Source organism: Urocampus carinirostris, chromosome 5, assembly GCF_059441175.1.
Source record: "Urocampus carinirostris isolate Australia breed hairy pipefish chromosome 5, RoL_Ucar_1.0, whole genome shotgun sequence".
NCBI classification, from domain to species: Eukaryota; Metazoa; Chordata; class Actinopteri; order Syngnathiformes; family Syngnathidae; genus Urocampus; species Urocampus carinirostris.
This window is the reverse complement of record NC_142353.1, coordinates 25,183,348-25,198,933: the sequence shown is the minus strand read 5'-3', so window position 1 is coordinate 25,198,933 and position 15,586 is coordinate 25,183,348. Positions and strand designations below refer to the sequence as shown.

The 15,586-nt window shown below is 39.7% G+C and overlaps 3 protein-coding genes across 15 annotated transcripts in view; 2 read left to right on the top strand and 1 right to left on the bottom strand.

Moving 5' to 3' along the window:
* Window positions 1-12,363, bottom strand: part of fbxl17 (F-box and leucine-rich repeat protein 17) — a 343,256-nt gene extending 330,893 nt beyond the window's left edge. For 3 of the 5 annotated variants that reach the window (XM_088336307.1, XM_088336310.1, XM_088336308.1), the window contains exon 1: window positions 1,286-1,486. The gene's annotated coding sequence lies outside the window, so the exon portion shown is untranslated. Of the gene's footprint in view, window positions 1-1,285; window positions 1,487-1,567; window positions 1,658-11,877 lie in introns of those variants that run through there. The other 2 variants (XM_088336305.1, XM_088336306.1) reach the window with 2 other exon arrangements.
* prxl2c (peroxiredoxin like 2C) lies at window positions 3,531-8,573 on the top strand. Of its 4 annotated transcripts, XM_088336302.1 has the most exons (7): window positions 3,531-3,747; window positions 3,903-3,971; window positions 7,464-7,517; window positions 7,595-7,700; window positions 7,768-7,902; window positions 8,011-8,172; window positions 8,331-8,573. In XM_088336302.1, the coding sequence occupies exons 1-6, from the start codon at window positions 3,562-3,564 to the stop codon at window positions 8,139-8,141; spliced, it is 681 nt and encodes a 226-aa protein (XP_088192428.1). In that variant the 5' UTR covers window positions 3,531-3,561; the 3' UTR covers window positions 8,142-8,172; window positions 8,331-8,573. The 4 variants fall into 4 exon arrangements, with proteins under 4 accessions (XP_088192428.1, XP_088192427.1, XP_088192430.1 ...); XM_088336301.1 differs by having other exon boundaries at window positions 8,011-8,573; XM_088336304.1 differs by lacking the exon at window positions 3,903-3,971 and having other exon boundaries at window positions 8,011-8,573.
* Window positions 12,364-12,382: 19 nt separating the features above from the next.
* The window catches only part of cdc14b (cell division cycle 14B), a 25,388-nt gene continuing 22,184 nt past the window's right edge, over window positions 12,383-15,586 (top strand). For 4 of the 6 annotated variants that reach the window (XM_088336314.1, XM_088336313.1, XM_088336311.1 and 1 more), the window contains exon 1: window positions 12,394-12,689. In XM_088336314.1, the coding sequence (XP_088192440.1) occupies window positions 12,578-12,689 (112 nt within the window). In that variant the 5' untranslated portion in view covers window positions 12,394-12,577. Of the gene's footprint in view, window positions 12,690-15,586 lie in introns of all 6 variants that reach the window. The other 2 variants (XM_088336316.1, XR_015850513.1) reach the window with 2 other exon arrangements.

Sequence of the window (15,586 nt, the reverse complement as noted above, 5' to 3'; positions counted from 1 at the left end):
TTGTGCATAATAACAAATATAATAACAATTGGAGATGCAGTACCTGTCAGCTACTAGAAGAACCACAAATATATTAGGTGTTTTTAAAGGAATATATTAGGTGTTTTTAAAGGGGCTTTTGGGTTGATGGCTCTCAGCAAAAGGGAATAAGGGCCAAAAAGAACCATAAAGTAAAAACCAATATAGCAGATTAACACAACTTATTTCCAACTGCTGTAGTAATAGGCGATGGCAAATGATTACCTACTATACCTCCAAAATTTTGGTAATCCCACAGAGCTTAAGGTTATTCAAAGGCAAAACAATAAGTAACTTGAAAAAAATATTGACCAAATATTGAAAGAAAAACAACTGTACACATTGCTACTGATTGTAACTAGCAATGTAAAGCTGTCTTTATCAAATATGACATCCTACAGAGTTTCATTGGTGCGATACTGAACATCAAAAGGTCTGGCTAAGTTTTCTAGCTCATTTTTCTGTGCTGTTTCGGGGAAAACGTGAATTATAACCCATTTCTACTACAATAGTTTTGCATGATGCCTTTGCAACAGCCATTGCAGCCTGGTCATCTTGGCATGGGGATTACCTCATGTGAGACCCATTCTTAAGGTTTTTTATTTTTCCTCAAGCAGATTTGTTTTTCTTTTCCTTTCCCTTATGCAAGTTTCAGATCAGGGGGTGTTGTCCTTTGAGACTGATCAAGGCCTACATGAATATATAGTATACTTGACTTGTGACAAGTGTAAACCCTGGACTGGTCGCCTGTAAATCAGTATTAAATGGAGGAAATAGCTAACCACATACGCTCATACGTAACTTCAAACGGGATTTGACAGTTCTGACGGCGAAAATGAGAATCACTATCCGAGTAAAGGGCTGACGTTTGATCAAATATTTGGTTATAGCATAGTACAAAACTAAACAGACGACTCTAGGTCCATAACAACAACACAACATGACAGTTTGGCTCAACTTACGAACACTTTGCAATATTGTACTAGTTTGTCATACGAATGGTCTTATGCTGTATATCAAATTAGACCAAAAAGGTGTCAACAACCAAGCAGGTGGCCAATTGAGGCATGCATACAAAGCAACACTAATGTGATGATTAAGTATTTGAAAACCGAGCAACGCTTTAACCGTTGACATCTTCCGTATCTTCGCAAGCTTTAATGGGTGATAAAGAGGCGACTGTCTGAATGCAACCGTGTCTGGCTAGGACGCTCCATCTTCGGATGCTAAAAATTAGCAATAGCAAAAACAAGGAGACACCCCTCACCAGTTTGCACGGTGCTCCCACGCTTGGTCGCCGAGCTTACATAGTCATTTTCTGTCCGGTCGAAATAAACGATGACACCGCTGGAAGAAAAACAAACAGGGACGTGGAAAAGCTCCGTTAGCCGAAGCAGCGCCGCTTACGGCGAACACTAAACACAAAAGTGGGTCTGGTTGTGCTCTTCACAACACTTCCGCACCGTGAGGGCAAATACCGAAACCGAAGAGGGACAAAAATATACATGCTATTTGTTTCCGATTCTGAGGGATGGATAAAAATACAAACCCTCAAATGAAGGCCAGTCGTTGCAATCAAACCCGGGACCTCTCAACTAAAAAACGCGTGTGTTAACTGTCACACAATCTACGTTTTTGTTCATGTATTTATAAATAATTGCATATTGTTTCCCCCTGATGATAGGAAGGGTATGCTAGACTCTAGATCCAGAATTTATGTTCCCAGGTGGGCCAGGTAAGTAAAATAATAATAATAACGTCAAATATTTAGCTTTGTTATTCAGTACTATGCTTTATCATTTACCCTACTTTTGTAGCCTTTCCTACAAATTATACTCACGGATAATAAGGGATTTTTTTAAGCACATTTTTATTCAGAAACACTGGAAAAAGATTTTGTAAAAGCAGATTTACCTCTGAACCAACTCACCACGAATAAACAAATAAAGACAAATGTGTGCTTCTATTCCAAAGCTTATGATTGATGCCCACCTCATATTCTGTATTGTCCTGTCTTTTGCCGACTGCCTGCCTGGCTGATACGAAGGAGAAGGATGATTGGAGATGAGTCAGCGGACCAGCATCTGACCTGAAGCATGTCAACCCCTGCATTTACCAGCTGGCAGAGATGGGAAGCCGCGTCGTGGCCGTTATAGACTTTCTGGACTAGTTTACAGGCTGGGGGCGTCATTGGTGTCATGCTCTTTCCGGACATTTTCAACATCTTACCTAGTGTTTACTATTCTGTGTACAGTAATGCTAATGCTAATTGTGATTCACCCTGGTCAATCCTGGAAGGGGGTTTCTCTTTTCTCCTCACACTGAGGTTTTTGAGTTGTTCCTTGCCCGCATGCTGGTTTAAGATCAGGTAATTGTGTCATTGTAATCCTGTGCAGTCCTTTGATACATTTTTGTGATTAAGGGCTATATAAATAAATGTGAATTGACTTGACTTGACTTGACTATGAATAAAAACATACTTGCCTCTATCGCCACACTGCTTTGAAATTAAGAAAAAAGGGGAAAATAATAGTTTTTAGCAGTGAACGAGAAATGACATTACATCGAACAACAAGCGGGCCTACTGAAGCTGAGGAAATACTGCACAATATTGTCTTTGAAATTTATCCATACTGGACATCAGCTCTTTTTTACTTTTCATGCCCTTTAGAGGCGCAAACGACCATTTGTTTTGTATTTGTTTTTAAAAATCACACTTTTTGATAGAAATGAGTTACAAACTTATGTTTTTGTTTTTCTCCTTTTTTTTACTTGAGCACTGTTGTTGGGGCTGTGTTGCCAGAGATCATGCAGCTCCAGAGCCGCTTTTACACAAAAGCAAATGTTTATCGTTTTTGTTGGTATTTATTGGGGTGCCTTAACATGAAACCTAGGTAAAGAAACTCCCAAAGACCTAAAGTAAGACTGTACATTTTCCCAAAAATCAGTTGAAAAATGTGTTAAATACAAATTGGGTAAAAAAAATAACTTTTTTTTCCAGTCAATCGATTGCACATATTTCTTCCAAAAAGATAGGTAATAGGGAACAGACACCTTTTCATTTTTTCATTTTTATACAATGATCTGCTAAGTCCTTTTAAGTAATGCCGGATAACCATATTTTCCCATGTTAGTGGTATCCACATAGGTCCTACAAATTTGCTTATAGTATATATTATATTTGAATAACATGCAAACACAAGGAGAGATTGCACCCAGGACCTTTGCATAGTCACCAGGTAAAATAGGAAAATAGTGTCAATGAATTCTTTATGGGACTAAAGATGGCCAGTTCAATTAAATAACTGGGAACCATTATAATATTGTTGTCAAACCATTAGTGAACAAAATGTGATTTATATTTAAATCGAATTTCTTGATTGTTCCATTTACAGTATTCAGGATGAGAAAAATTGTGTTCGATAATAAGGGACCAAAAAAGGAAATCCTGATTCCGTATATTTTTAATCGTTCAGGTCGAGCGCAATGTGAGTGACGTATGCGATATGGGCGTGGCTTTTTGTCTGAATTGGGGGGCAGAAAATGGCAGAGGTGAAGTTGCCTGTAACTCGACAAATCGAGAGCGAAACTAATCGGGACAATGTATCTCTTTCGGCCAGCGTGCACCTCCAAGACGTGGAGAAGTGTTTAGTTTACGACCGCAACGGAACGTCTATTCCTTTCAAGAGTTTGTATCAAGACAGGAAGACGATCATTGTTTTTGTGCGGGTAGGGAGAAATTTGTGCCTGCATTTGTTTACTGCTCCTAAATATTCAGTACATAGGCTTCAACATGATGAATGCATTGCAGTATAACAAATATGTTTTTAGACAGAGTTTGAGGTAACGATTTTTTTTTAATCTCTTACAAATTGTCTCTGTAGAATTTCTTGTGTTACAGCTGCAAAGAATATGTGGACGACCTGAGCAAAATACCTAAAGAGGTTCTAGAGGTGAGTGTAGCTTTCCCCAAAAACGACTGCTGCTACTTCTACAGGACTTCCTCAGAAAAATCGAATATTGTAATAATAATGATAATAGTCATATTTCAAAGTGCCTTTCACGACTCCCAAGGTCGCTGTACACAAAATATAAAATAAAAATAAAACCATAATAAAATACACATGCAATACATTCAAAAATAAAATAAAGTACTGTTAAAAAGGGAAGGGGGCTGCATGTGAGACAGTTTATAGATAGGAAAGTCGGAAGAGATGGGTTTTGAAGATGGACAGGCTAGTGGAATTCTGGAGGTCAGGTGGTAATGAGTTGCAAAGTTGGGGGGCAGAGCGTCTGAAAGCAATGCTCCCCATGGCTACTGAGATGGGCAATGTAAAGGAGGTTGGAAAAGTAGCTAGGTGAGAGCTTACTGATGGCTTTATAGGTGTACAGAAGGTGATTCTTTGGTTGATCGGGAGCCGGTGGAGTGGTGGAAGGACACCGGTGATATAGGGGCGTGGGGGGGGTTTGGTGATAATGCAGGCAACCGAGTTCTGGACCAGCTGTAGTTTATGGAGGGACTTTAGAGGTAGGCTGTAGAGGAGGAAATTGCAACTGTCTAGACAGGAGGGGATAAGGCTAACGACAAGGATGGCAGTCGTGTGAGGGTGGGGCAAAGATGGGTGATGGAGCAAAAAGTAAGCGGACCAGTGATGTTCTTTATGTGAGTGGAAGAAGAGTATACATGTTGAGGACTGTTTTATTTCAGAAAGGCAGGAGCTGTGAGGGGAATGTAGAGTTGGGCATCAGCCGTGGAAGGCAATGTTAAATTAATGGAAGATATGGCCTAGAGGGAGAAACCAGGTTAATGAAGAGAAGAGGCCCCAGGACAGAGCCCTGAGGCTCACCTGTGGGGACTGGAGAAGGGTCAGAGTACATCTTAAGTTGTATGAATTGAGTGCGGTCAGTGAGGAATGGAACCATTAAAGGGGTGTGCGGGTTAGGCCAGTTGAAGAGAGCAGTGTTCATTTTACCTCTGAAAAGTGATGGGTCCCGGGGACTCGCATTCTCAAAAATCTATGGGTCCCAACAGAGATCTATGGGTCCCCAAAATTTAGTGTGCTCCAGGCCCTTACAAACTGTTGTATTTTCCCTTACAAAATCCTTTTTTTTTTCAAACATGTTTATTTATGTAGTTTAACATGTTATATTGTACATGTGTTTCCTTATATCATATATAATGTTAATGAACATTTTGTTGTGAGACACTGAGTTGCTCGACATGAATGAGGTTTATTATTAAAAAAAATTCAAAAATGAAGTCGCTTGGACGTTCACTGTAGAAGGAAAAAATACATGCAAATATAATTAAGTAGAATGATACATTTTCTTATTCAAATTATTAATTTATTTTCTGCATTAAATTTTTGTTGGTAATATACTGTTTAAAAGGGATCACCACAAACCTGTCTTTTTTCATTTTCTCCTTTTATACTTCCTTTTTTTCTTTACTTCTTTATACAATATAATCATTCGTAATATAATGCATCAATGAAATGAAATGATCTGCATTTATATAGCGCTTTTCAAGTCAATGACTTCCCAAAGCGCTTTACAATTTCCCAATAGCGGCCTTGTATTGCAGCCATGTAAGACGCTAACCTGCTTATTGGGGGTATTAGGGGTTCAGTGTCTTACCCAAGGACACTTCGACATGTAACACGGACGAGCCGGGATTCGAACTGGGATCCCTTGATCCCAAGACGAGCGCTCTACCTCCTGAGCTACTGCCGCCCCTATGAGTTGAGACGAAAAAGCCGGTTCTCTAAAAAGAGACGGACTTTCACTACACAACTCGAACTCGAGATCGCCGTGCAGACGAAAACTCGAACCGCGAGACCAAAACAACAATGGCGGATCTGCCTGACGAAAAGTTTGGAGTGCGGTAAATCTTTGTTAAAAAATGATAATGACAATTTCGTGTCAAAAAAGTTCCAACCGGGGACGCACGTTGATTTGACACGATGCGTCCCCAGCAAAAATAATGCGTCTAGGACGCAGCGACGCGGGCAAACAAGAACACAGAGAGTGTGCTAAGAAGAATTGGGTGAGACCTGCTATCAAGGGCGGCATTAAGGCAGAGGAAGGTGAGAATGGAGAGTCATCTTTAAATCAGCCGCAGTAAGGAAGTCGTTAAGTGATTTCGATAAGTGCAGTTTTTGGGCTGTGACGTGGACAAAAACCGTACAGAAAGGGTTCAAATGAACTGTTGGTAGTAAGATGTGCTTGAAGTTGGCAGACTACTTTTTCAAGGATTTTGGATATGAAACGTAAGTTGGAGATAGGGCGGAGGTTATTTAAGTTGTTGTGGTCTCAACCATGTTTTTCAGAATGGGTGTGACACCGGCAGTTTTAAAGGGGAGATGGGACAATACCGGTCAAAAGTGAAGAATGAATAGTAGCAGAGATGAGGGGAAGCACAGAAGAGAGGCAGGAATTTGACCAGAGATGATTGAATAGGGTCCAGCAGACATGTGGAGGACTTGGAAAAACTGATTAGGTTGGAGAATTGAGCGGCACTGGGGAGATGAAAGGAGAACGTTTTACTGTAGGGGAATGGTTCTGGTGTCAAGGGAGGAGAAGGGTGGGAACAGAGGAGCTGGTGCATGAAGGTATTTATTTCATGAAAAAACACATCTAAGAGTTTCAGGAGTCTTTACAGTAGAGATGGGGTGTAAGGAGTGGGAAGGCTGGAGGATTCCGTTGACTTGTGATAAAGTTTTTTATTTTCTGTAATGCAATTCAAAAAATATACATTCTGGATTCTTTACAAATCAACTGAAATAATGCTAGCCTTTTAGTATTTTAGTGTTGCTGGTTATGGCTTACAACTTACTAGTATACTTTTTTTATGCTATCCTAATACAGTGTTTCTCAACTTCTGGGCCACGGACCCTTGCCTTGGCAAAGTAATTCTAAGAAGAAAAATCTTAGGGTTTATTACATTCCTTAACAATAAATAGCGATCTGTCTCTTCTACCTTTTCAGTCAATCGCAGCTTTTGAGAAGGACCACATCTCATTTTATTTTGATTATTTTGGTTTTATTTCCCTTTTCTGCCCTTAATAATGGGTCCTAAAAAAGTGTGATAATGGTCAAGGATAAGTGAAAAACGGTTAAAACAATGATAGTCATCAGGGTGAAAAGACCGCTCCTGAAGTCAGATCAATTGAGAACCAGTGTTCTAACATTTTGAGACGGGATCTCTGAGTTTTGATCATAATCAGCGATACTATTATAATTAGACACTTGTAATCTTTCAGTTGGTCTGTGATGAATGCAGATTGTACGACATTTTTATTTTTACAATCACATTACAGAAAATAAAGAACTTTATCACAAATTTCTGAGACGGTATGGTAGTCCTATGAGACTTAGGTTGAGGATTGTTGGCAATGTACACAAGATTATTATTTTTTGTTGTTGTTCAAATGTTTGTTTTGCAGGATGCTGCCGTTAGTCTAGTTGTCATTGGCCAGTCTACTTATCATTACATACAGGTAGTCACTTCCAGTCTTAGTTTTATTTAAAGTCTTGTGTTATATAGGATCCACTTAGATTTTGGTGTCTCGTCCAGCCTTTCTGCTCTCTGACAGGCTACAGTCATGAGATGTACGTGGACCCAGAGAGGAACATTTATCAGGCACTTGGGATGAAGCGAGAAGAGAAGTATTCTACTTCAGGTAAACTCAAGTCAAAACAGATGAATGCCACATTTGTCCCATGAGTAAGGTTCCTTTTGTTCTAAAGCCCAACCTAGTCCTCATGTGAAATCTGGTGTATTTATGGGCCAAATGAAGAGTATATGGAGAGCCATAACGAGCCCTGCATTCGACTTCCAGGGTGATCTTTATCAGCAAGGTGGCGCTGTCATTGCAGGGCCAGGTGGGAATTCCTTCTGCCAAATGGTCTTCAAGTTAGATTATTGGTTGTCAAAGGTTAAACATAATTAAGGTGTACTTTATACCCAAAGCTCTATTTAACTCTTTGCAGGCTCCCAGGTCCATTTCTCCCATTTTGACATGAACTACCTGGACCACATGCCCATTAACTGGCTGCTGCAGCTCGCTGGAGTTCGGCACTCAATCAACTTCAGCAATAAATCAAGGATCATCCACGTGTGACCGACATCGTGCCCAAAGAAAAATATTTTGGGAAGTACTTAATATTGTTCAAACCTCAACTTTGACGCATTACATCTGTATACGTTTTAGAGGTTTCTTCATGAGATTCAAAAGTGTACACTCTGTTAGGTGTACAGTATCTGTAAACAGAATATTTGGGGTTTTTATTCTTTCATGACTGTGTACAGGAAAGGAAGTCTGCAATGAACTTTCCAGAGATGAACCCCAGAGAGCAATAAATCACAATACGAACACTCACATCAAAACTGTTTTGGGCCATGGCTCACACTTATGCAGGCTTGGTCAAATAATATTTCAAATGTATATTTTTGTGGGTTAATAAGTGTTTCAGTATGTCAATTGTGGCTAATACATAATGGAGGGGTGAAAAAACTAAAAACTACATAATAAAGTAAATCTCTTTTGTTTGAATGTTTTTATTTGCAATTGCATTTAAGGTTACCATTAAACGGTTCGCAATATATTAAATACATGTTAAAGCTGCATTGCAAAGACTTATTCCCTCTTGGTCCATACACTGTCCACCTTAGGGATTCTTATGGACAATTTAGCCTCACCATTTGACCTGCCATCCATGATTTTGGTACGGGGGAAGAAACACTAGCCTGGGGGCGAAGTCACATGTATTTCTTTAGACCTTAATCACGGAGTGTGTCAAAGGGCTCTTCACGGATCCCTCAACCCTCTGGTTGGGCAAGTACAAACTTACGGTGCCTATCCCTTTCGAGGCCGTTTTTTTTTTTGTTTTTTTCCAGTTCGGGGTTTCCTCTCCACGATAAACGGTACTTGTTTTAATGGTTACCATTAGCTAGTACACCACCTTCATAATCTGGTCGCCATTGTTGTCTGTGTAAAGCAGTCAAGTAAAGCTGTGTAAAGAAGTCATCACGTTCTTCAGAGATAAGCCGGACCTCGGCATTGGCATAGCAGCCCGAGCGAGTACGTCAGCTGATCCTATCGTAGCGCACTTTGCCCCTAAGGCCTTCTTGTATGCATGTGACAATGTGGTCCTTGCGGGTACAAGGGTGTCCCCTAAAAACAGATGCCCTTGGACTTGTTTTGAAAAAAGCTCACGAGTGCTGGGTGGGTCATTGTGATTTTCTAGTAAAATTATTTTGTGGGAGTTGGTTGAGTCTACTTAACCCTACTTCCAATGATTAACATGGTAATAAAATAGTAACAACATAGTAATAACATGACAAGTTGTTGTTTTAGAAATGCATAGCAAACTGGTTGCTCTTTGCACTAGTGACAAACTTAGCACTCATCCCGAAAAGGGCAGGAGAAACCTGCTCTAGGTGATGGTATGCATTAGGTCCAAATGCTGGTTTGCTGACTGAGAGTACATCCTTTGTGCAGACAGTATATGGGCTCATCATTCTTCCTTGCTCACAACAGCCAAGCAGCATAACAGACAAGAAAACAAAAGTACGAGTTTAATCATAAGCTGTAGAATATGAATATGTATTGAGTCTAAATTTAAACATTTGCCTTTCAAGTCACAAATGGTATAGCCTTTTCTGAGCGGAAGCTCCAAGAAGGAGCATTCAGTGCGACTAAATAAGAAAGATGAGAATGAGCGAGACCAAGGAAAGTTTTCTATGTTAGTAACACAACTTAAAGTCACATCTTAAATGGACAAGGAACCAGTGCAAGTCAACTGGCATTGTGGTAAAATGATCAAACTTAATAGTCCTGTTCAGACGTCGAAAATTTTAGATGCTACACACTGGGCAACCAGAAAGCAAATACGCTACATTACAATAATAAAACAGTAAAGACGAGATGTAACCAATGCATCAATTGTAACCTCGACAAATCTTCTGAAATGACGGATCAATGTCAAATATGACACCTAGATTTCTAAAAATGGTAGATTTGACACTGGCCGATAATTACAGTACATAGCCTCTCCAGGTCAAGATTGGGTTGCTGTTAGGTTTAAGTCCCCAACATTTTTAATAAAACGCTCTGAAATAAAAGAAGACACAGAGAATCGGTCATTTAGAATTGGTTATTTTATTAATCATTATCATGAGAGCAGCGGAGACCAGGCTGTTACAAATCTCCTCCTCGCTCTGAACAAGTCCCCGAACCCTCCCTTCTAATATTAAGGTTCTTGGTGAAAAACAACTTGAGTTATGGCATGCACAGGTCAGGGTGCACCCACAAAAACAACTCATGGCCTTGAAGAACAGCTTACGGCTGAAATTATACAAAAAGGGCTGAGAACACTTATAACATATTAATGTCAACTGTAGGATAAATATATGTATATAATTCCAACAGTTGCTTAAGTATGGCTTTCTTGATAGAGGACTTGAAAGCTGCCAGAACAATACGCATCAAACCAAAGATCCAAAAAGGTTATTTCACCAGTGAGCCAGCAAGTAGTCTGTTTGGGCATACTGATCAACTGTGTATAAGACTATCAAGGGACAGGGGAAAAAAAAATCGACCCAGCTACAGGGGATGCCTCCTCCACCACTGTCCAGCAGCGATGTCATGACAAATTAAATGTGCAAGTCACTTACCTTAAGTCAGTCATCAAAAATACCACAATTATTTTGAGTTTGAGACAAAACCTTTGATATTCATGAAGATGTGATGGAAATTTCCCTGGTGTTGAAACTTTTCGCCTAGAATGTTCCTTCTCTGAAACTTGCCTGTTCTGCCATTGTGTTTTCAGCTTGGGGTTTCAATCTGTTTGGTAGGACCTTGAGCATAACTTCACTTGTGTGACTGATGAAACTGCTGGTGCTGTAGTTTTTATATAGTCTGATATATTTTGCTTCTAATCTTTTGCTGTTATATAGTTTCTATTCCACATTTTTATCTATTTAGGTCTGTAGTTGTCGTATTTTATTTAATATTTTCTGTGTGTCTGTGTGCGTTTGGGTTCAGGGGGCTTCTGTATTGGTAAAGTGTTGTTCAAAGGCTGAAAATCCAGTGTAGATGAGTGTCCCTCAAGTCCCTTCCCTCACATGGTTAGTCTGTGCCGTGCCATAATAGTATTTTTTGTTGTTATTATATTTATTTTAACTATTGTTTTTGTGTCTGTGGATGTGTTGTTTTGGGCTGTTGGGAAAGGAGGGGGTTGCATTTTCTTATTGTCCACTAATTTGTTTAATACGGCACTTTAAGTGTCAATTCATTGCCTGAAAAGTGCTTTACAAATAAATTTTGATCGATTGATTGACTGATTAATTATGGGGTAAAAGGATTATGCATTTTTGGTGTAGCCCACATGTTCTCAACTAGTCTGAATTAAGGACACCCTATTTCACCCTAATGACAGGCTGCAACCCATTTCAAGAAAAAAATTCCCCTTCAAATGTATCCATTGAAGGAATTGTGCAGTTTAAAACAGAGATTTGGTAGCATATATTCATCAATGACTTCATGTACTGTATATAATCTCATATAAGCCTATTCCACTTTTCAAATGTATCCATTGAAGGAATTGTGCAGTTTAAAACCGAGATTTAGTTACATATATTCACCAAATGACTTCAAGTACTGAATATAATCTCATATAAGCCTACATCACATATAAGTGACTCCCTAAAACTGCCTTAAAATGACAACATACTAAAAGAAATTCCAAAATATTAATAAAGTATGTACCTAAACATAAAAAATTCGTAATTATTAAGTTAACATAGATTAATATACTGATAAAGAGTTTAAACTACAACATTTTTAAACCATTTACCTTCCAGCAACGCTTACATGGCAGCCACTCGTACACCATGTTTGTACTTCACAGCTGTATCCTTCTTCAACTCGATGGTTTTTGTTACTGTTTCCCATTTTTCCTTCCTTTTATCACTAGTTTTCTTGGAACTCATTATAATAGACAGGATAAGGAAACAAAACCAATAAAATGAGATGTGGTCCCTCTTAGATGTGCTGATTGACTGAACAGGAACAAGAGGTTCGAGCAGGACATTACCGCCATCTACCGTTTAAGAGTGTAATTGACCCTCCGTTGTATTTCCCAAGCGTTATTTTGCCAAGGCATATGCCTGCAACACACAGAAAACAGGTCCACGACCCACTTTTGGGTCCCCACCCCGCGGTAACCTATCCAGTTCAATATGGGGCGGATGACGTCACCGCAATTGCACGGTGTGGGGGAAAGTGGAGGCTCGTTTTGAGAAGCAGGATCCCTTCTCCTTGTGTGCGCGTTGCCGCTCACACGCACGCGCTGACTCGACGTCACATGCAGGGGATTCTGGAAGCGCAAGAAGCTGCCAAGCCTAGTTTGCACGTCACCGCCAACAACAGAGGACAGGGGCTTAGACACAAGGTTGACATTTCGGTGCACGCACAAATCCAAGGAAAAACGACTTCGATCGTGCAAAAGGAGGAATCCTAATCATGTCTGCTGCACAACAAGCCCTGAAGGCAACATGAAGCGCAAGAACGAGAAGGGACGAGTAGAGTCGAGTAGCAAGAAGTCCTGCGCAGCTCAACACTGCTCAGAGGCGGAGCTAAACTCGAATATTTACATTCAGATTTCTGGTAAGGGTAAACCTGATCAACTTTATACCGACTTTGCAAAATCTCAGCGTGCACACAAGATTGTCATTTTGAAATGGATGCTCAGTCTTTTTTTCTTCTTTTGCTCCAATGTGGTGACACCGTTATTGCCTTTACTGTTTATGCTCGGCTTGTTATTTTCCTTGTGGAGATTTGACAACACTGTCGTAAATATCCTCTAATTTAGTTGTGGTCTTCTGATTAGTCCTTCCAGACTTGTTGTTTTTAATCTGTACGTCCTTCCATCAATTTTGGATACAGACGTGGTCCTGTATGTACATAACACAGAACTCTGTCACTTTCTCCGCCATATTGGATGTGGAGAACGAGAAGTCGTGATCAATGTTCCCTTTGATCTTCCACGGTTCTGAGCTTTCACACAAATTCTGCAAGCATGGCTTGAAACAACGGTGAGCCACATCAATCCCAAGTGTGGCAACCAAATCCTTATCAAACATGTCCAAAACCTGACATCAAGTTACATTATGCTGAGTTTCTGGCAATGCTAGATTATTTTTCAAGTCAATTCATGTTTATTTGTATACCCCTTAATCAGGGTTGGGTGGGGTTACTTTAACTGGATTACTTTCATTTACTTTTGGATTATTCCAATACCAACTATGCTAATAAAAGACAAAATAAACTAAATATGAATAAAATTATGACTCACAACATGTGGTAAGCTTTCTCTCCTGGCTTTGATCTCCGGCAAAACTAACATAAAATGCGACAGAAACAAAATGAAATCCAAACAGCTTGCCAACATCATTTTTGCTGTTCCATGTATTCCATACTCCCCAAGCCTGCACAAAATTTAGTAATTTTATTCATATTTAGTTTCTTTTGTCTTTTATTAGCATATTTGGTATTGGAGTAATCCAAAAGTAATTGAAAGTAATCCAGTTAAAGTAACCCTACCCAACCCTGCCCTAAATCACAAGGAGTCTCAAAGGGCTGCACAGACCATTGCAAAATACATACTATTATTACACAATCCCCTGATCTAAAACCTACATGGGGGCAAGGAAAAACTCAAAAATCTTGGCACGAGAAAAAATGAAGAAACTTTGAAAAGGGACCGCACATGAGGTAATCCCCAGCCTTTGCTCTGATAATGCCGGTCTATGAGTGATCCCAAGAGCCTTGAAGAGAACTGCAGGTACAAGAGCGTTCTCCATTCGGGCTCCAGTGTTGTGGAATGCTCTGCCCCATGAGATTCGATCTGCAACCTCATTGTTTCACATTTTTAATAAATTGACACGGTCCACAGTTTCAGTTGTTTTTACAACAATGTTTTACACAATGACCTTTTGTTACATAATACTAATATTTTGGAGGATTTATATTATCGGTTACACAATAATAAACTGTATTTAATCACACTTTTTAGTGGAGTTACCATGTTGGCAACAAGATTCACTTGTTGTGGCTGATAAGACTGATGGTCCTGCAGTTTTTATATGGTTTGATTTGTTTTTACGTGTAACTTTTACTGTATTGTATATTTTACTTTCTATTCCATATGTTTATTTATTTAGGTCTGTAGTTTTCTCTGTGTGTTTCTTTTCAATATTTTCAGTGTTTCCTTGTGTGTGCGCTCGCTGTGTGTTTGTGTTCAAGGGGGGCCCTCTCTCACATTCTTTTGCTCCCTCTCTCTGTCTTTCGTCTGCTCTTTCACCTTTTATTTTCCTCTTTCTGGCATGCTCTCTCTCTCTCATTGTCTCTATCTTTCTCTTTCTTGCTTTTTTCATTTCCTCTTTATTTCTCTAACTCCTTTCGCTCTTTTTTCTCTCTTTCTCACTATCATTTTCACTTTTTCTCGATTTCTCTCTCTAATGCACTCTTTCTCTATCTTTCTCTCAAAGACGCTCGTACCTGGTCGATATGAGAGGGGTTATTTCTGTGTTGTTTGCCAACAGGGGTGGCCAACCCGGTCCTCAAAAGCCGAATGCCTTGCATGTTTTGGAGGTTTCTCTTCCCCAACTAAGTTGATGCCAAATTAAAGCTTGTTAGCAAGCTGTGTGGGAGCTTGATAATGAAAGGTGAATGGATTCACCTGTAATCGAGCAGAAAAACTCCAAAAACATGCAGGACAAGCGGTTCTCGAGGACTGGGTTGGCCACCCCTGGCCTAGTGTAAACAATTTAAAAGTTGTAAATGAGGTAAAGGTTCACTGTATATTGAAAGAGGTGATTAGAATTTAGTTGTATAAATGGTTCCTGACTACTAGGGCTGGTTAATAGATTTTCAAAATGCGTTAATTTGGTGCATGTTTTATTCTTATTGGGAGTATGAATGTATAAATGAATGGCCTTGATTTTCATTATACAAGTACAGTGGAACTTCGGTTCTCAACCATAATCCGGTCCAGAACCCTGTTCGAAAACCAATTTGTTCGATCACAGAAATCATTTTTCCCATTAAAAATAATGTAAATTTTTTTAATCCGTTCCAACACCCTGAATGTTTACCTTGAATGTTTAACGTAAACATAAAGCTAACCCAGGCTAATCGTACGTTCGCGTTATCGTAATCTTCCGTACGAAAGATTACGCTAACATGAACGTGTAAAAATAAAAAAAAGGGCTAAAACACTTCGTACACCTATATTAAAAGCGAAAGCAAAACGAAGCACATCCGCACGCGATAACAGTTGGTCACGAAAAGAGCGATCTACACCGGTACGCCGCTCAGCATCGCACCCTAGCGTACGCACTCACGCACTACCGGCGTTCGAACTCCGATTTTTTGACCGAACAGCGAAGCAATAATTTCTCGAAGTTTTTGGTCGGACTCCGATTTGTTCGAACTGAGAGGCGTTCGAAAACTGAGGTTCCACTGTATAACAAAGTTGGGGGGGTGCTCCTTTTAAATAAAAT

Bases quoted from the DNA above. Each gene is read 5' to 3' on its own strand.
- prxl2c (XM_088336302.1), top strand. From the start codon at position 3,562: ATGGCAGAGGTGAAGTTGCCTGTAACTCGACAAATCGAGAGCGAAACT. The intron at 3,972-7,463 runs GTGAGTGTAGCT...TTTGTTTTGCAG, and splicing joins TACCTAAAGAGGTTCTAGAG to GATGCTGCCGTTAGTCTAGT. The intron at 7,701-7,767 runs GTAAACTCAAGT...TTTGTTCTAAAG, and splicing joins AGAGAAGTATTCTACTTCAG to CCCAACCTAGTCCTCATGTG.